Below are 21281 nucleotides of genomic sequence, written 5' to 3' on the forward strand. Positions count from 1 at the left end.
AGAAAAATCCTCCAGGTCCTGCACACTCTTTGCTTTTCCAGCATATTTGACCCCTTTCCAACAATGACTACATGATGTCGAGATCCATCTTTTCACACTGAGGACGACTGAGGGACTCGTACACGACTATTACAAAAGGTGTAAACATTCACTGATGCTCAAGAAGGCAACACGATACATTAAGAGCCAGGGGGGTGTAAACTTTTGAACAGGATGACCGGTGTAAATTGTTATTATTTAGTCTTCTGGGAAACATCTTATGTAGCATCTGGAGGGCAGTACTAAATGAAAAAAAGAAAGATCTATAAACAAAATAATAATAACTTACACTGATCGTCCTGTTCATCCTTACGCGTTTTCTCTCTCTCTGTATCATGATTTTTTTCAACATATTCCCATTGGGGTTTTTTGTGTGAGAAGACAGTTATTTAACATATATGCAAGGAGTCTCCAGTGTCAGCGTTTTTTCAACAGTCTTCAGGGCTTTGCACTTTGTGATTTCTGTGCAACATGACAAGCTAATTAGCGTTAGACAAAGAAGAGAGGCTGGTGAGGTAAACAACTTTATTGTTGCTACAATGTGAGTGACAACAGGAAGTGATGAATACTCAACACATGGACTAATCGAATCCCTTCCCAACACCACACCAGTGCACAGAAGACACTTTTATTATGATTAATATCTTGCTGCTATACTTTTTTAAATACATTTTGTTGACAGCTGTTTGTACTGGTTTGCTGTCCTGTCTAATTAGTGCACTCTATCCTGAGTATTTATTGTATATTTTGCACTCGTGAGTATTTGCACTTTATGTAGTCCTGTGTACTGATGACTGTGTACTCTGTTGTTACGTGTTGCACCAATGACGTAAAGTGCATCCGGAAAGTATTCACAGCGCTTCACTTTTCCCACATTTTGTTATGTTACAGCCTTATTCCAAAACTGATTAAATTCATTATTTTCCTCAAAATTCTACAAACAATACCCCATAATGACAATGTGAAAGAAGTTTGTTTGAAATCTTTGCAAATTTATTAAAAATAAAAAAGAATAAAAAAAGCACATGTACATAAGTATTCACAGCCTTTGCTCAATACTTTGTTGAAGCACCTTTGGCACCGATTACAGCCTCAAGTCTTTTTGAGTATGATGCTACAAGCTTGGCACACCTATTTTTGGGCAGTTTCCCCCATTCTTATTTGCAGGACCTCTCAAGCTCCATCAGGTTGGATGGGGAGTCTCTAAAGCGTCTTCAGAAACCCTTGAGGATAAACGCCGCTGTTCTGCAGGGAGCTCTTGCGTACTCCCGGGAAATCGCAGGATGTCTGTGGTAAACGTGTCCATGGTGATGTTTGGGGGTAACTCGCTTTCCAGCAGTTGCTCGGAGTCTGTCTCAAAACAGAGGCAACATCTGAGGTCAGTGTTTTCGCCATTTAAAACTCGTTTATTTTTTCCGTATTAAATTATAAATTGCTCTAGATGGTGGTTCCACATCCCCAGAAAAAGAAGAAGGAAAGAAAAAAAAAAAGAAGTGCATACAAGTTTATCCTTGTAAAGAAATCCTAAGCAGGAAGAGGCTCATAAACTCTCCTGTAATTTGTATGTACCGCATTTATATAATGGAACACAATCTTATATTTATTTCATTCTTCTTCTTATATTTTACGACGCAGTAACACTTTCCAGTCTCATGTTCAATTGCAACTTTTTAAAATGAAGTTTAGAAAGGTTTTCACAGACATAATGATAAAAACAAAGAAAACTAACGCATTTTAGGGTGACTTCCTTTTCTAAAAACCTGCCGCAAAAGGAATATAGACTTACAAAGTGAAAAAATTATGGTTAAACCCCACTTCACTAACTGGAACCTGGATATCCACTTCACCTCATAAGATGACAATTATTATTATTATTATTATTATTATTATTATACTCACACACCTTTACACTCAGATGTCTGTGTTTCAGAATGCCCTTCTTCCACACTGAGGCCCAACAAGGTCACGAAGCATTCTGCCAGCTCCTCCTCAGTCATGTGCTCACCTACAGAAAATAAAATCAAAGCCACAATCAGGGATTTATAAAAACATTTGTGTTTTTAAGGTGCGCAAACTATTTTCTACCCTGACTCATTTTCGGGTGATTACTATGCGGTTATCTCAGAGCGAGATATAGATAAAATGTATTGTCCGTGTACAAGTTACAGCATGAGCCAGTGTAGTAATTAAAGACCGAATAAACATTTTTGGCTATGGCTACGATTAGATTACGAGTTACTATCTTAATGTTAAATGCTAACATATTAACATACTGCAGAATCAGGAAAAACTAGTCCTGACCAGTGCCTTTTATTATTGGGGAAAATTACAAGAGAAAGAAAAACCTTCTATAAATAAATAAATAAATAGATAGATAAAAAAAGCCATTTGCTGCTGCCTGTTCCATGCATGTATGACATTCCCCTACTAATCATTTAGTAATTGTGGTCTATACCAGGGGTTCCCAAACTTTTCCAGGGCAAGGCCCCCCAAATGGCATTAACATTTGACCGAGGCCCCCCTTTTGCAAGATGTCTTTAAAACACATTAAAAATACAGACTTCTGAATATATCCCCCTTTTTTTAATTAATAATTACATCTTACATCTTTACATTACATTACATTAGCAATTGATTGTGTGTGTGTGTGTGTGTGTGTGTGTGTGTGTGTGGGGTTGTCTGAGAGTGAGAATTTATTTTTCACACCAAATTGTTGAGGCCCCCGGGGCGCCCCCTGGCGGCCCTCGCTTTGAAAACCACTGGTCTATACTGTGGTCCTGACACTAATACAGCCAGAATACTAGTTATATAGCTATGACATAAGTAAAGATTTTATGCTAAACTGATTTGACGGTCAATTAAAATACCAGCTTGTAACTAACACCACGATGTAGATTCACTGAACTGCATTTTTGGAGCTTGCGATTATACACAAGATACAAAATATGTTGTTGTTCTGGAGTGTAAAGGAGATCTGCCTGCTCGTCTCTTGCCGAGTACAAACGGCAAAAGTGGGTAGTCTATAAAAAGTCCCAGCCGCGCCACATTCGTCCTCTTTCCATTCTCGTTTTGCTGCCAAGTGGTTGAGGAGGTGGATCTACTAATGCTGAGTCTAAATCTCTAATATTTTGTGCAACAAATAAATCATTTGCTTGCTAACTGTGTTATTGTGAAATCTGAACCGTTAAAAGAGTGGAATTGATATACAATTCGGATAATCCTAATCCTAGTGTTTGACTTCTTACTATTCTTGCTACTGTTGACCGTGTCAGACCAGGCTATGAATGTGCAAATCTGTAACTTGTTGCACATTTCCAATCTCTTGTATTTCAGGGCAGGATAGATAGCTGTTTGTTCTGCCATGCTCTGATGGAGTCGGATGATGAACATAATGAGTGCTTAAATTGTGTGGGACTGGAGCATCTTCAGCAAGCACTTGCAGAGCCTTGGGCTAACTGCAGCATAATGCTGACAGAGATGTATGAATCTCGTAGGCTATGTGAATACTGCTGAATAATCATAATAATTCGTCTGATACTGCACACTCGCTGCAGAGTGAAACAAACAGGAGACATGGCTGCAGAGCTCCGAGGAGGTGGAGATTGGTGCCTCTGGTAGAAACACAGATGGCCTCAATAGTGGAACGGGCTAATGAAGGTCCGCTCGTAAATCAGCACAGCATGCAGCCGGAGTATTACAGAAACTTTATAAGAGAGACATGCTGGTTCAAAAAACGATGACACTGTGGCAAATGTGGGTTGTATCTCGAACACAAGATACAGATATTCCTGGTCTTTAATGAGATAATACCCACAAATGGATGGGTACAGAAATTCTTGAGACTCAAACTCAAAAGACATAACTGTGGAGTGCAGTAGATCACTGGGATTGTCATATGAATAGGTAAGTTGGCTGGCTCAGATGGCATTACAGGAACCTAGAAGAAACATTTTGTGCCAAAAACCACAACAGCCGAGTGGAGTTATGCAGGATATTAAGCAGGCCATGTTGGTGGTGCCATGCAAACCCAGAGCTCTAAACGGTTTTGAGTATAGGAAGCATGGCATACCTTTCACTTCGGGTTACGTCCAGGGCAGGTACACAAAAGTGTGTGAAAGCAGCCTTAAAGTCTCTGCAAGGCCATGAGCTGTGTGTGCTCCCTTATTTGGACAATCAGATGCTGTGTAGACAGTCTCAGCAGCAGGTGAGAAACCAGACAAAGCTCTAGACAAATCTTACAAAGACTAAAAGTCAGTCACAGAATGGTTAATGCCTTAACACAGGGGTTCCCAAACTTTTCCAGGGCAAGGCCCCCCAAATGGCATTAACATTTGACCGAGGCCCCCCTTTTGCAAGATGTCTTTAAAACACATTAAAAATACAGACTTCTGAATATATCCCCCTTTTTTATTAATAATTACATCTTACATCTTTACATTACATTAGCAATTGATTGTGTGTGTGTGTATGTGTGTGTGTGTGTGTGTCTGAGAGTGAGAAAGAGAAAACATATATTTATTTATTTTTCACACCAAATTATTGAGGCCCCCGGTGCGCCCCCTGGCGGCCCCCACTTTGAAAACCACTGCCTTAACAGACCATTCAGTTCAGTGGTAGGAGGTGAACTAGCATACTGTGCAAGGCTTCTTGATAGACCTGTATCTATTATGGATGCTGTCATGAAATTGCAAGAGTTCACCCTTTGCCCATATGCAGACATTGTAAGCCTGGCTTGGATGCTGGTATTGGCAACCCCAGTAGTAAAAACTGGGAATGCTGCACCTAAGACTGTTTTAGTACTGGCTAAATAATCAGCGTCTGTCATATCACAAAGGTATGTGTCGGTAATGGTGACAACAGCATGGCTGCGTCCGAAATCGCGTATTGTCACAGCACCTACTGCAGCATTTCATTCAGTACCTACTGCTCGGCCGTTGATACAGTACGAACTGATCATTATATGTGTGTAGTATGAATACAATCCTTATGTACTTCATCTACCATGTTGGCATTGTCAAGTGACCTATGACTTAAAAAGAGCTGACGCACTGCCATCCACCATATTTGATTCTGACAGCTCTTCTGCTCCAGTCCCGTTGCCTTATGGGATAGCGCAGTGTCCATTGCTTCAGTGAGGTCATCCGGGGATTTCTCGCGCCTACTGTTTTAAGAATACTTTGAATTCAGACATACTACTCCTTTGACATACTGTATAGTAGGGCAGTAGGGATATTCGGACGCAGCCCATGTATGTGCACCCTGAGGTGTTGGTCCAGGGCACTTTTTCTCCTTTTGGGGAATGCCTTTAGGTGTTCTCACTGCAATTTTTAAAATCTGAAAGTTTGGTTAGGACTGCATTATTTTCAGTAGGTCACACATATTAGTGGATTAACACCACCTCAGTGATGTTGTTACACCATCAAGGGAGAAAAAAAACATCACAAGCAACACTGAGGTGGGCAAGCAAGTTCTAGAAATGGGTAGATGCATAGCCTCTGTCTTAAGAGCTAACCAATCAGTTGGCTAACCTATCGGGCTGATGCAATCGGATAGTGAACACGCTTGGCAACTCACAAAGGGGTAGTTCAACTAATTTGGAATAAACTATTGAAGAGTTGAAGCTAGTCTGTTTGCAAACAGACAGCCAACTCGCTGTTCAAAGTTGTTCACGGACAGAGCAGAGACCACTGCTTTGGCCCTTGAAATGTTGGTGCATCACTGGCTAAATCTCCAGCTGTAAGCGTTCCACCTCTGCCGCTCATGTGGATGACACTGCAGTACATCTGACAGACTATGCACCCAGGGATTGGTAGAACAGCCCATGGTTTTGTTAATGTGGGCCCTCACCATTACCCATCAAACTGGACCAGTCGTTCGAGTTACTGTGGCATAGCAACCCACACACTTGGATATTATGGATCTGGGCCTAGGAGTAATCCCAGCAAGCTAGCATGTTCGCCTGGGGTCAGTCACACTCATATAAATTTGTATTCTCCATCTTTTATTGTAAGCAAGTGCAAAGTTTTTTCCACTATGGTGAAACACTGGAAATGAAGCCCATCAACAATGTTTTTTTTGGAAGAGTCAGCTAGAATGGTACCTTAAAGGTACAAATGTCTGCGCATTGGGTGGATGTTTTGTCATTGTGAACACAGAAAAGTGTCAAATCTAGCCCAACTAATCAAAACAGTCTACACGCAAAATGGCCTGCAGTTGGATCAGGCAAGCAGTTCATGCAACTTGTGATTTGAACCAGTGGAAGCTGGACATATGGCTTTCATTTAAGACAGCTTTTTGCTAGCCATTATTTGACCAGGAGATTCAGGAATTGTGAAAATTATGAGTCAGCATGCAGTGCCTGCAATGGGAACTGGACTTAACACATGTCAGCCTGTGGCTGAGCCCAGCATTTCTGCCAAAGGTACTGGTGCCACAGCATATTTATAAACCAATCAAGCTATCTGGTCTTGCAAATGAAGACATGTCCAGGCCAGCCCTGTGTCCAGTGAGGACTCTCAAGTGTTATATGAAAGTGAACGCCAGCTGGAAGGTCACGTACCAGCCGTTTGCGTCATAAAGAGCATAAAGAGAGATGTGTTAAGACAGGTTTAAAGAAAGTGACTGCAAAGACATACTCGAACACTTCAACTAAACCTTATGCAAAATCATTTACTAATACTGGCCTTATATGAAATACAGAACTTTTATGCAAACTGATGTTTAATCTTGCAGTCTGTATGTATGACATACAGCTGTAGATGTGACTGTGAATCTGTGTTAATTAGTTACGTTTATTAAACATATACCGTGATGGGACACAATGACTGACTGAGCATTACTAACAGTGGCTTTGCAACATCATACAGCAACTTGCAATCATTCATTCATTCATCTTCAGTAATCTCCTCACTTGCCCGTGGCTACATGACAAAATATGCCATGAATTTATTGAAGTTTTCTTTTGACTTTTTATTTTATTTTGCTATTTATAAGTGCTGTCTGTGGGTCACGGTGGTTTAGTGGTTAGCACATTTGCCTCGCACCTTCGGGGTTGGGGGTTCGAGTCCCACCTCTGCCCTGTGTGTGTGTAGAGTTTGCATGTTCTCCCCATGCTTCCTCCCCCATTCCAAAGACATGTGCTGTAGGCTGATTTGCATCTCTAAATTGTGAAGGGTTTGTGAGTGTGTGTGCAAGGGTGTCCCCTGCCTTGTGCCCCGAATCCCTTGAGATATGCTCCAGGGTCACATGACCCTGTGTACTGTAGGATAAGCGGTACAGAAAATGGATAGATGGATGGAGTATTGCCTGTTGTTGTTTGACAAGGCGCACTTTCAGGACAAGCTACAAACCTCCATGACAACTTTGGTGGTCTAGAATGTAAGGAAGAATTATGTATAACGGTCTGTATATTACATAGCTGCTTATATTTCAATGACGAAATGGAGGACTGCCAGGGCACATGGGTTGATGAGAATAACCAGAGCACAAACGTGATATAGCAGGATTTCCCACCATTTTTTCCTTGATTTGGTTTTGGCCAAATCCCACCCACTAGCCAACTCTCCCCTATCATATGACAGGTGGTGAAGGCTAACATGCACCTCCTCCGAAACACATGAGGCTAACCAACCTCATCCTTTCAAACTGCTGCTCATGCTGCTTTATAAGTCAGCGTAACGGGAAAGCACTATCCTGATTGACAGGAGACAGAATATGTAATCCCTCCCACCCAGAGAGCAGAACAAAGTTTTTTCTCTTTACTCCCAACCATGACACAAAGTCAGCATTAGACATTTTGGCAGCAGTGGCATCCCTGTCGACACCATTGGCATCGAGTTCTATATATTTAGAACCAAGCAATGAAGAAACGCCAAAAATATTTCTTCTGTTAAAACTGTTTGAATTGCCTAAAAATTTCCAGAATAAACTAAACAATTTGTTATATGGTATATCTGAATCCTACCTCTGGCCTGGAGTAACTCTAGGAGCTCTTCTCGGGTGATAACTGGTTTGCCGTTTTCATCTGGCACGCCCAGCACCTGGAAAGCTTTGAAGAGGTCTTGCTTGGAGATTCCAAAGGCTGGCCGGTGGTTAACGTACAACTTAATAAACTCCTCCAGGTCAATGTCAGATACATACTTTCCTGTCTCTGCATAACGACTGAATTTGACTTCATTTTGTATGTCTTCCAACTAGGACAGTTCAAAGTAAAGAAAAAGATAAAGAACAGTATAAAAAATAATAATAAATTAGAGTCGTGTATACTATATAAAAATAACAAGCACTCTTATGTCTAGTCTTATCTACCATATTATCATCTGAATCAACATTGAACTAGAATTATTTTGGGTGAATCAATTTTTTTATTTCATATCTATGAGTGGCAAAAGTATGTGAACATCTAGGTTAGCAGTGAATTTGAAGGTGAAATTAGAGGCAGGTGTTTTCAATCAATGGGATGATGATCAGGTGGCGTGCTGTTTTATTTAAAGAACGGGGATCTATTAAAGTCTGATCTTCACAATACGTTTGTGGAAGTGTATCATGGCACGAACAAAGGCGATTTCTGAGGATCTCAGAAAAAGAGTTGTTGATGCTCATCAGGCTGGAAATGGTTACAAAACCATCTCTAAAGCGTTTGGACTCCACCAATCCACAGTCAGACAGATTGTGTACAAATAGAGGAAATTCATGACCATGATTACCCTCCCCAGGTGTGAAGACCAACAAAGATCACTCCAAGAGAAAGACGTGTAATAGTCCACGAGGTCACAAAAAACCCCAGGGTAACTTCTAAGCAACTAAAGGCTCTCTCATGTTGGCTAATATTAATGTTCATGAGTCCACCATCAGGAGAACACTGAACAACAATGGTGTGTATGGCAGGGTTGCAAGGAGAAAGCCACTGCTCTCCAAAAAGAACATTGCTGACCTTCTGCAGTTCAAAGATCACATGGACAAACCAGAAGGCTGTTGGAAAATGTTTTGTGGATAGAGATGAGACCAAAATAGAATTTTTGGTTTAAATGAGAAGCGTTATGTTTGGAGAAAGTAAAACACTGCATTCAAGCATAAGAACCTTATCCCATGTGTGAAACCTGGAGGTGGTAGTGTCATGGATTGGGCCTGTTTTGCTGCATCTGGGCCAGGACGATTTGCCATCATTGATAGAACAATGAATTCTGAATTATACCAGCAATTTCTAAAGGAAAAGATCAGGACATCGGTCTGTGAACTGAATCTCAAGAGAAAGTGGGTCATGCAGCAAGACAACGACCCTAAACACACAACTCATTCCAAATAATGTTTAAAGAAGAATAAAGTTAAGTTTTGGAATGGCCAACTCAAAGTCCTGACCTTAATCCAATAGAAATGTTGTGGAAGGACCTGAAGCAAGCAGTTCATGTGAGGAAACCCACCAACATCCCAGAGTTGAAACTGTTCTGTACTGAGGAATGGAATGAAATTCCTCCAAGCCGATGTGCAGGACTGATCAAGTTACCAGAAATCTTTAGTTGCAGTTATTGCTGCACGAGGGGGTCACACCAGATACTCAAAGCAAAGGTTCACATACTTTTACCACTCACAGAAATGTAATATTGGATCATTTTCCTCGATAAATAAATGACCAAGTATAATATTGCTGTCTCATTTGTTTAATTGGGTTCTCTTTATGTACTTTGAAAATCTGATGATATTTTAGGTCATATTTATGCAGAAAAGTGGAAAATTCTAAAGAGTTCACAAATTTTCAAGCACCACTGTACAAACATATTATAGTCTAGAAACATTTGGAGAAACCCTGCACTCTACAACTTCATCATTCCTTCTTCTGCGGGCATATGATTGCATATAACTCCTTTTTGCAGTTCTATGCCATACAACAGCCTAAAGGCCATTCTGTTGAATTCTTTATTTTAGAATGAAATTAAAATGAAATACTGTAAAATGTGCAGAAAATATATTTAGTAAAGAAATCTGGAAGGGACCCCTGTAGTGAGAAATTATCATCAGCAGTGTTTCAAACACTGAACATTCAGCAAGGTAGGATGATGCTGTGTGTCAAATCTTCTTCTACAGGGCGAATCCACTAAATGGGCATGCTGTATAAGCAGCAGCGTTGTAAAGCTCGTAATGTCCTAATGTTGAAGCCAGCATTAAAATCATCATTCACATCATTATACTTGCCCACTGACTTGCAATGGCACACAGATAACTGAGGAACATATGATGGGTTATTGAAACAGATGTCTTAAGACCTTTTACCAACTGGTCATTGTACAAGAACACCTAGTACCTCTTGTTCTGTTGGGTAGAAGCCAAGCGCTCTGACGAGATAGGGAACTTCAGAAAGAGGGATATGGGTGGATACTTGTCTGGTTTCCATCGAGTCGATGCCCTGACTGCGCAACTGACAGTAATAAAATAAATCCTTTATGGCCTAATGGAAAAAGCACAGGGTTTAAAAAAAAAAAAAAAAAATTATGAGCATGCATCATTTTCCAAACAGGAGCATCTACAAGGAATATGTTGAACTCAAAAGTGACACAGTAAAAAAAAAATAAAAAATACAGATGACTGCTGGAAACAACAATATTAGCTAAGGGCACACGCATTTAGTAACGTTTAACAGAATAGTACGTTCTATTCTTTGTTCCCCAAATGAACATGGATATTCAAATGGACCTATTGACATTTTTTACTCAAAAGAAATACTTTGTAGTTGCAGGATTGTTGGTTGTTGTTTTTTTTGCTCTTACCTTAAAAAGCTCTCCATCTCTCCCTCCTTCTAAAAGAGTGTAAAAGGGAATCAGGTCTTTTCCTTCCAACGCAGCAGCTGCCTCTAATGCACTGCGCAGACAGTTTGTGAGTTCTTAATGGATGAGGGCAACAAGCAAACGTACTGTACAGGTGCTGAACACATTCTAAGTGTCACATTTAAGAGCAGACATTTCACATAAATGTGTCCTAAGTGCCATATTAGCACGAGGAAATATATAACCTCGGACTTCCTCTGCACTTTTTAAATGTAACGTCTGTACACTACTGCACTTACGGACGGCAGATCTCCCATGAGAAGACGGTCTTGTCCCCGCCACCGGCAGTGAAAATGTATCTGCCATCATGAGAGCAAGCCAGGTGCGAGACCCCTGAAGAGTGGCATATCAGTGCTGAGGACTTGTGTGGGTTCCCGTCAAGAGGCAGGATCTGAACCCCAACCTACACAAAGATGAGAATAGTCTAACAAAGCCAAATAGACTACAAAACTATGACAGAACAAATCAAAACAAATTCTACACACCTTGTCCTGCGTTATATAAGCCATGTAATGTGAATTAGGATTCCCATCTTTAGAGGGTGGTAGCATCAGCATCTTTGTTACAGGAGAACCATATGTGGGCCCAAGGACTGTTTTTCTATTGGAGAAGAAAAAACCCCCCACAAATCCTTAGTTATCTTTTACCATTATGTCTTTGGTCTGTATATGATGGGGTAAATCCTTCCATAATTATCATCAATGTATATAAAATATATCTAGGTTATATTCAGTGATGAAAACTGGGCTGAAAGAAAAAAGAGACCTGCACATCTTGGTGGTGACATTGCGTAGTTTCAGTTTGTACTGGTCAGATGCGAGAAGTAAGAAGTGCTCTGTGGTTAAAGGTGGATACCAGGCCATGCACGTGGGGATGGCACTTTGTTCAATGCGTTCTGAGCTGAGGATCAACAGCTCATCCTTTCTGCTGTTCTGCAGGTCGTACTCAACCTAAATAGGGCAGAGACAACAGCCTTCTGACATCAGAGACTGCGAGTGAACATCATTTGGAAGAAAGTAAGTCACACACATTGACCTGTGTAATAACTTAGTACTGATAGTATCTCTATTTAATATGCTGATCATTTGAACCTGGGGCAACAACACCACCACCAACAACAAAACCTCAAATGCAGGTAATTATCAACATGATTTTCAATATACTTTCTCCGTTTTAAATGAAATAGTAGACAACATGCATTTATGTTTGTTTAACTGTGAGCAAATAAGGGCTAAAAGTTAAGGATAAATGGTTCTTGTATCACAATAGTGTTCAATAATAACATTATTTTATACCACATAATGGTAGAATTTTTAAATTTGACTGGTCAGACGGTGTTGATTAACTTTCTATAACAGCAGCTCTGACCGTTTCCTGACTGCAGGGGACAGACAGGGGACAGTTACAGTAGTTAGTGAGTGGATGGGAACTGGCAAGACCAAACTGGGGTGAAAATGGGGCACAAATCATCTTATTTAACAAAGTAAAAGAGATAACCATTGATGTGATGGAGCTTTCTGTAAAGAGATGTTTATTTCACATTTATGGAAGGAGTCTCCAGTGTCAGTGCTTCAGTTTTCCGCCACAGAAGACTTTGTGATTTCTTTTTTCCTAGCTGTGTTTTTTTCAGTTTATTGACGTCAAGAGAAAGAAAACAATGAGGCTGGTGAACTAACTCGTTTTCTGTACGTCCAACAAGATTAATTGTAACAATAAACTGATCAAAAGTATAATCTATCATGCTTAATTAATAAAATAAATAAATAAGTAATTGCTGGCAAACTGCTGAGGTATAAAAGAATTTAAAAACATTTTGTGATGCGCTGTTATAGGAAAATAATCCTCGTTTTATTCCTCATTTACAAACATGTGGAATCGTCATTAAAAAATTCCAACATCTCATTTATGTCTGGAATGCATTCCACAAGATACTGACTAGTCTGCGATCCATGCCCAAGGAGAGCAGACGTGGCTTGGTACTGTCCAGGTACACCCCGAACAGCAGGTCCTGAATGGGCTCGTAGTGAGAGCGATGCTTCGCGAGGTACTGCCACACATACTGAGTGCCTTCCTTACATGCCTGAAACACCATCACAGCTTTCCCAGTGTCCTGGAGTAGAAAAGGATTTTTTTCTCTTCATCTCTTCAGTTCCCGTAATTTAATAAAAAAAAAAAAAAGAACTTTTATATATTCTGGATTCATTACACAAAGTGAAATATTTCAAGCTTTTTTTTTGGTTTTAATCTTGATGATTATGGCGTACAGCTCACGGAAATCAAAAATCCAGTATCTCGAAATATTAGAATAAAGAATTTGGTATACAGTTTTGTTGACCTGAGAAGAGCTGTAATCAGCTAATGAACTCAAAACACCTGCAAAGGAGGTTTTAATCTCTCAGTCTGGTTCAGTACACACAACCACAATCACGGGGAAGATGAAAGTAAATGTTGCATTTCATTTGGAAATCAAGGTTCCAGAGTCTGGAGGAAGAGTGGAGAGGGACAGAATCCAAGTTGCTTGAAGTCCAGTGTGAGGTTTCCACAGTCAGTGATGATTTGGGTTGCCATGTCATCTGCTGGTGTTGGTCCAGTGTGTTTTCTCAAATCGAGAGTCGATGCAGAGTCTACCAGGAGATTTTAGATCACTTCATGCTTCCATCTCCTGACGAGCTTTATGGAGACACTGATTTCCTTTTCCAGCAGGACTCTGCACCTGCCCTCAGTGCCACAACTACTAGTAACTGGTTTGCTGACCATGGCATTACTGTGCTCGATTGGCCAGCCGACTCTCCTGACCTGAACCCCATAGAGAATCTATGAGAGACACCAGACCCAACAATACAGACGAGCTGAAGGCCGCTATCAAAGCAACCTGGGCTTCCAGAACACCTCAGCAGTGCCTCAGGCTGATTGCCTCCATGCCGCATTGATTCAGTAACTCACCCAAAAGGATTAAATCCCCGACCAAGTACTGAGTGCATAAATTAACATACTTTTCAGAAGGTCGACATTTCTGTATTATAAATTCTTCATTCTAATATTCTGAGATACTGGATTTTTGATTTCCATGAGCTGTAAGCCGTAATCATCAAGATTAAAACAAAAAAAGGCTTGAAATAGTTCACTTCATGTGTACTGAATCTAGAATATATGAAAGTTCGACTTTTTGAATTAAATTATGGAAAAAAACAAACTTTTCCAAGATATTCTAATTTTTTGAGATGCACCTGTAAACTCTAATACTAATTACTACTAATAGTCACTACTACTGTTACACTAGTTACTACTACTGTAACGCAATAAAACATTTTAAATATAGTTATATACTGTAAATAGTTGTACAGTTTTGCTCTGAAAACACTACAAAGGAAAGGATTGTGCGCAACTTAATTGGATTTAAATCGGATTTTAATCGTGGCGTGTGCACTTACTGCAGCGGCCAGGTAGAGGGAGTTGTGAGAGAAAGCGAGATGGGTAATGCAGTCATGACTGTACTTAAAGCTCTCCTCTCCTTCTTCCTCTAAAGTGCATGGATCCAGTACTTTCACAATCCCGCTGACAAAGCCAACGGCCAGGTAAAAGCCTGACAAACAAAGCAAAAAAACAAAAACAAAACAAAGATCAATAGGACCAACTAATCTGTAGTCAAATTTGAGGCGGGGGTGGGGGGACCATGGTTTAATGGGGTTATCTCAGTTTCACTCTTCTCAGAAAGAGGATTTGATAACCATAAAATGTTTTGGTTTTTTTTCATAATGAATTCCTGTATAGAAGTGTCACATTTTTGACTGTGAATCGAGTAAGGTGCAGCGTGAATGTTGAATGTTAAAATAAAAAAAAAAAGATATTAGGAAGTGTATGTTTTTTTTGTTTTTTTTTTAGGGAAAACTAAAGAACGAATTTTCAAATGGAATCATGATTATACTCCAGGAACTTCGTCACTCAATTTGACATCCAAGTGAGTGCATTATTTGGTATGTATTTCTTTAACGTTATGTTGTTTTGTCAATGCAAAGACTTAGGTGTATTAGTGTGCCAATTTCTCGCTATTTATCTATTTATCATTTCATTGTAAAACACACACACACACACATTTTTACCTTGAGGATCATAGGTGATGCAGTGGATCCGCTCATCCGCATGGAATGCTTTGCTGCAGACAGTCACTTTGTGCTCATAGTCCCAAACCTTCAGGATGCCACTATGGCTGCCCATAGCCACAATAGGATGTTTAGGGTGACAGGCTACTGCATTCAGTGGCTCAGCATGTTCTTTCATTAAAGTCTGAGCCATTGTACTTTGTGCTTTCACGTGCACCACAGCTGCGCTCACAGTTGATAGGACAAGATTTCTATCAAAGGAAAAGAGACATTATGAGCTTAATAAAGCAGTATGAAATCATTATTCTATAGAAAACAATCAGTGAAAGTTAGCACATCATAACAGTCACAGGCCTGAATGATCGGCAACCTTTACAAGGAATCAGAAAAAAATATTGTATACGGTAAATGGTACATGCAGTTTTCACTAAAACAAGTAGAGAATCTCCATCCCTTCCAAGAAAATTCATTCTTATCAGATTTCATATCTTTAAATAATGGTCTTCTCAAAAACAAATGTAGCCAAATAATTAAAATCTATCAAATTACTCATGATGAAGGCAAACCAAATGGTTCTTATATCTCTCTCGTTATCCAAAGTGCTTGATGAAATAAGGTTGCACGCACATAAAATCCCTTTGGGAAAGACCAACACAAAAGAAAAAAAAAGAAGTTATTGATCTACACAAGACATTTTAACGCCACTGCTCCTAGCCTCTAGGTGCCATGGCGTGCTTGGATGGCAGACCTGAACCGTGGCTCAGAGAAGAACCTGGCCCGTGTTGCTTAGCCTACACTCGCAGTCTTTAAAAATATATAAATTCATGTGTGCAACTGAAATAAATCAGCTGAGGTTCATATCAGAGTCTCCTTACACATAAATCAATGCAAACTCTTACAGGATATGACCGTGTTTCTGAACTAACAGGTGTTTTCATGAATACCACATTTCTTTACGTAAATGCTCTTGTCAACCATTCCTGAATAAATTGGTTCGTTTGCAACTTCAAAAAATAAACAAGGCCCACTGGGAGCAACCGACAATATAAGGGTCTTCGAAGCGATACTACAGTTGACTAATAAAACCATTTTTCTCACCAATTTGTTCGCCTACCAATTCCAACCCACCACCCAGCTCTCCTCTTTCATACACAACAGGGTGAAGGCTAACACATGCTTCCTCTGGGACATGTGAAGCCAGCCAACTGCATCTTTTTGAACTGCTGCTCATGCTGCGTCACATGGCAATGTAACACATGTTACATGAAAGAGTCTATCTGCCGTCTTCCGCATACACAAGCTCACATTTTAACATGATTGGATAGTGTCGCTGTGATTGACACTGGAAAGAGAGTATGGCCAATTACAGTTACAGCTACATTTATATAGCGCTTTTCTAGACACTCAAGGCGCTTTACATAGTATGGGGGAAATCTCCTCAACCACCACTAATGTGTAGCATCCACCTGGATGATGCGACGGCAGACATAGTGCGCCAGAACGCCCACCACACACCAGCTATTAATGGAGAGAAGAGAGTGATGTAGCCAATTCAGAGATGGGATTATTTGGGGGCCATAATAAAGAAGGGCCAATGGGGGAATTTCACCAGGACACTGGAGTTATACCCCTACTCTTTTACCATATGTGTCCTGGGATTTTTAATAACCACAGAGAGTCAGGACCTCAGTTTAACGTCTCATCCGAAAGACGGTGCTGTTTTTACGGTATAGTGTCCCCGTCACTATACTGGAGCATAAGGCCCCACACAGACCACAGGGTGAGCATCGCCTGATGGCCTCACTAATACCAATTCCAGCAGCAACCTTAGTTTTCCCCAGGAGATCTCCCATCCAGGTACTGGCCATGCCTAGCTCTGTTTAGCTTCAATGGGAAACCAGGCGAGAACTGCAGGGAGATATGGCTCTGGTCAATTGGCCGCCCTTGGCGAATCCCGATGTGGCATCATTAGGATTCAAACCCACTATTCCCTATGACAGGGTAAGCACTTTCTGTTGTGCCAACTGGGAGCCATAAAATCTAATTACTGACCAACATGGCTCTTACCTATGGACAAATGGCGCAGTGTCCAAGACGCAATCTTCTGTATGTGCAACGCTGCTAGAGGTAGGAATTTCCTTCGCCGGGGAAATGGACGTGATGGCGTCCAAATTGATGTCATTTAAGCAGCTAACGATCCTGAAGTTTTCCTCATAGAATTTGATGTGGCCTCTTACATCACCTGTCACAATAAAGCTGCAGAGAAAAGGCAGAAAAATACATACAATTATATTTCTTTATGTAGGAGAGGGGAGCACTGTAAGAAAGCTGCAAATTTATAGTTTATCATCCAAGATACAGATTTCGATTCTTAAAAACAATCTCAATATTTATAGTTATCATATTAAAAAATGAGAGTGAATGCTCTGCCTGTTTCAAACGGTGAATGTGCGTGCGTGTGTACCTGTCACACCATGTCATTACAGTAATTCCATCCTTCTGCAGCGGAATTAATTTGGTGGCTTCAATTGAACACAGTTGGCCTGTGCCTGACCTCAGCACATCCATCACCACCACATTCCCTGTCAGCGTACATGAGAAAGCCTGCATGCCTCCGGTATGAAAGACCGACTGAGTAAAGCAACCCACTGACGTTTTGAATGTCTATAGTCATGGGGAGAAAAAATTTCAGTTATTTCAAGCGTGCGAGATATATATATATATATTTTTAAACAAAGACAATTTAGTCGCCTTTTAGTTAAGCCCCATGGTAACCTGTATTTTGTATTAAATGCTTTTAAGTATTTAAATTTGGTATCAGTAGACATAATTATACATAGAGGCTAGAAAAGGCATCCCATGCCATGCTGAGTGAACAAAGTGATGAACAGACAAACTGAATATGTAGTAGAGAAACAGGAAAAGTCACGTAAGACGTACCTTGGAGATTTCAGGGGCTTCGTATCGCATAGTTTCTTTATCCTTAATGAAGTGAAGTGAAATAAAGTTTGGCAATTAAACATTAAATACTGTGTATCTTTTTAGCTAATATAATATAATATAAAATAAAAGGTATAAAAGGTACTCACCCGGGTGTAAAAGAGGACATGACTTGCACTGTTACTGAGTAGCTGACAGCTGTCATTGGGATTGAATAAGATGTGTTTCTAGAAAGGAACAAAACATGAGGCCCTTGGATGTGCTGGTCATAAAATAATAATAAAATAAATGTAAAAAATACTTAAATGTGCTACCCACCTGGCAACCAAGCTTTGGGCTAATGTCCACCTGACATTCTGGACCGTCAGTCTCATTAGTCCAATCCCAGATACAAACTCTCTGTGGCCGACATTAAAAGCCATTGATTAAATCGTAACATCTGTAATAAAATCGAACGATTGTAGCTCATATTAATGACAGGCTCCAACCTGCACTGTTCCGACTCCAACGGTCACCAGATATTTCGAATCCTTGGACAACGCCACAGCGGCAACACTGCCCTCAGGGTGGCAATCAAACATGGTACGAACAGGGATCCTACAACACACGCAGTGACAACCTTCTTCATCTTTTCCAAAAGTGTTATATACTGTATGTTAGGATTAACTGATTCATACAAAAATCTATACCCTGTGTACGAGTCCCATACGATCACAAGACTCTCGTGGCCCTGGTCAGCGGTGACAATCCAGCGTCTGTCCTCACTGACACACAGGCAGGAAATCGGGTTGCAGTGACCCTGAGGACAAACATCAGCTTTAAAATCACCGGCGTCAAGCAGAAAAATCAGCTAGCGCAAGTTAGAAGGCTGAGATTGGCACAACTTGTTCATCGTGACCATTTTGAACTTGCATCCATCCATCCATTCATCTTCTATACCGCTTATCCTTCAGGGTCACGGGGAACCTGGAGACTATCCCAGGGAGCATGGGGCACAAGGCGGGGTACACCCTGGACAGGGTGCCAATCCATCGCAGGGCACAATCACATACACACTCACACACCCATTCATACACTACGGACACTTTGGACATGCCAGTCAGCCTACCATGCATGTCTTTGTACTCTGAGGAAACCGGAGTACCCGGAGGAAACCCCCGCAGCACGGGGAGAACATGCAAACTCCGCACACACAGGGAAGCGGCGGGAATCGAACCACCAACCCTGGAGGTGTGTGTATAAAAAGCTTAAAATATCATCTTCTTTTTTTTTTTAACTTACTTGTAACAGATGTTGTGATTTAGACGTGTGGTCGTATATGACAGCTACATGAGAACAAGCATACAGGATAGCAAGTCTCTCTTGATCCAAAAGGCTGAAGACAGGGAGAGACTTGTTGATCCCGAAGGCCCAATTGAGCGTCTGAAACCACACAACCGTTGCTTAGTATTATCTTTTCTTATCTCATCTCTCAGGAACAAATGAATAATGAACACCACTCAGTGGACACTCTAAACAGAAATGAATTGCAATACATGTCTTGTCTTTTAACAAGTCGGACGTACAAGTACAGAACATCAGATCTTATCGGATTATAGTGTCTGATCTTCTGGCTTGTCCTGAGTCTAAATATTACCAGTGGATGAGTTATTAGGCGCTTCTCTGTTTCAGGTTTGAGGGACAGTGAGGAGGCTGTGTACACTTGGCTGGACTGTCCAGGTCCCTCCTCCTCTCCTTCTTTCCTCTCACTGCTGGGTTTGTGAGGTTCCTTCTCCTCCTGCTCATCCACAGAGCCGACATTTTTATCACACAGGGGTTCCCTCTCCGCTCCATCCGCTTCTGCCATGTCTCCTAAAGTTAGGGGAAGAGCTAATTAGCTAACTAACTAACTAACTAACTAACAGGATAGAAACAGCGTAAGGAGTGTTTAGTAGGTTAGTGACCGGAAGAGGTTACTAAATTACTAACTAAACAACGTAGGAACCAGCGGGAAAAAGTATTTCCTAATCCACTCTTCCTATAGGTGCATAAAGCTAAGTGTGTGTTGTTTGTATCAATGCCGTACCGTTGCTAAGATACGGGTTATGGCTTACTGCGTTGCGATTGGCTGAAAGAATCCCGCCTCCTGCGCCACGATTGGACGGCAACGAAACTTCCGTCATTAAACTCTTCATATATATTTGAAAAAAAAATTAAGTATTAATTATATGTGATTAATTATATTATATATAATATATACGTTTATAATAATAGCTTTATGAATTATTCATGTACTATTTAAAATATCCACTGTTTGGACTCCTACAATATTCATAAATCAGGTGTGATGGTTCAGTAGGTAGAATCCACACCTCACAGCTCTGAGGTTCTGCCCTGCTGGAACAACAAAATAAACCATCACAGAAATTCTAATGGTTTCCACTACAAATACCATTAGAAACCATGAGCAGTTAAGCGTTAAAACCATTAACAAATGGTTTCTATTAAGTAGCAGGACATAGGTCCTCAGTGGTATCCACTAGACATAACATGTCACCAATAGAAGACAAGAAATTACACAGGGACCGTTACCGTTTCCATTACAAATTCTATGAGGAGGTCTATTGTTTTTTTCTTTTCTTTTCTCTCAGCAGAGTCAGTCTGATCCTGAACTCATGTAACCGAGTTTCACGTTTTCTCCGTATTCACACGGGTTTCCTCCAGGCTCTCCAGTTTCCTCCTCCTGTCCAAAAACATGCAGAACGGACCGGCTACGCGTGAACACGTGTATGAACTGGTGTCCAATCCAGGATCAGCTCTCTCACCTTGCGCCCAGTGTTCCCGGGACGGGCTCCTGAGCCACTGCGACCCCATTCAGGATAAAGCGGTGACTGAAGAGCAATGAATGAAAATTCATTTATATCTACATGTATTTAGGTTTAGGTTTCAGAACATGTGGGGATAAAGCTACAGGTTAAAATGGGCACTGTAGTTCATGAGACGTTACTACAATGATCACTACGTCATTGTAGTGTAATTTGAAATTATTTTACAAATATCAAGCTGAATATATTTCTTAATCAGCACCAGACATGGAAATACAGTAACAGATCACATTTCATATTAATAGTTTTTTTTGTTTGTTTGTTTTAAAGAGTAACTCAAAAACAAGCCAATGTAAACCTATAAGACATGCAAGTTAAATTACTTCACGCTTACATAGCTAAAATATGTAATAAGCTCCCTGCACACTATTTGAAAGGAAACATGATGGGATTGTATTAGTTTAATATCACTATAGTAAGTACACTACTCCTCCTTCCAAATGATTCTAGTTTAATCAGTTCTTATTTTTTACATTTTACTGTGAAACTCGCTTATATACCAAGAAATAAGAGCCGCACGT

The 21281-nt window shown here is 40.5% G+C and overlaps 1 protein-coding gene across 4 annotated transcripts; it reads right to left on the minus strand.

The window, feature by feature from the left end:
* Nucleotides 1-1010: 1010 nt before the first annotated feature.
* Nucleotides 1011-20009, minus strand: cfap251 (cilia and flagella associated protein 251). 4 transcript variants are annotated; one of them, XM_053610212.1, is made up of 22 exons: nt 19865-20009; nt 19533-19747; nt 19178-19318; nt 18586-18695; nt 18385-18493; nt 18215-18295; nt 18046-18123; nt 17897-17938; nt 17421-17620; nt 17024-17212; nt 14957-15207; nt 14288-14439; nt 12793-12966; nt 12397-12471; nt 11622-11806; nt 11342-11456; nt 11096-11259; nt 10800-10890; nt 10337-10480; nt 8003-8231; nt 1943-2044; nt 1011-1389 (listed from the first exon to the last, which is right to left on the minus strand). In XM_053610212.1, exons 2-22 carry the CDS (start codon nt 19740-19742, stop codon nt 1223-1225), a joined length of 3009 nt encoding a protein of 1002 aa, XP_053466187.1. In that variant the 5' UTR covers nt 19743-19747; nt 19865-20009; the 3' UTR covers nt 1011-1222. The 4 variants fall into 4 exon arrangements, with proteins under 4 accessions (XP_053466187.1, XP_053466186.1, XP_053466188.1 ...); XM_053610211.1 differs by having other exon boundaries at nt 19533-20009; XM_053610213.1 differs by lacking the exon at nt 12397-12471 and having other exon boundaries at nt 19533-20007.
* Nucleotides 20010-21281: the final 1272 nt, after the last annotated feature.

Source organism: Ictalurus furcatus, chromosome 22 (assembly GCF_023375685.1).
Source record: "Ictalurus furcatus strain D&B chromosome 22, Billie_1.0, whole genome shotgun sequence".
Lineage (NCBI taxonomy): Eukaryota > Metazoa > Chordata > Actinopteri > Siluriformes > Ictaluridae > Ictalurus > Ictalurus furcatus.

Coding starts and splice junctions, on each gene's coding strand:
- cfap251 (XM_053610212.1), bottom strand. CDS start 19,742: ATGGCAGAAGCGGATGGAGCGGAGAGGGAACCCCTGTGTGATAAAAAT. Junction 18,494..18,585: donor GTATGGGACTCGTACACAGG/GTATAGATTTTT, acceptor CGTGTGTTGTAG/GATCCCTGTTCGTACCATGT. Junction 12,967..14,287: donor CCCTCTACCTGGCCGCTGCA/GTAAGTGCACAC, acceptor TTTCTACTCCAG/GACACTGGGAAAGCTGTGAT.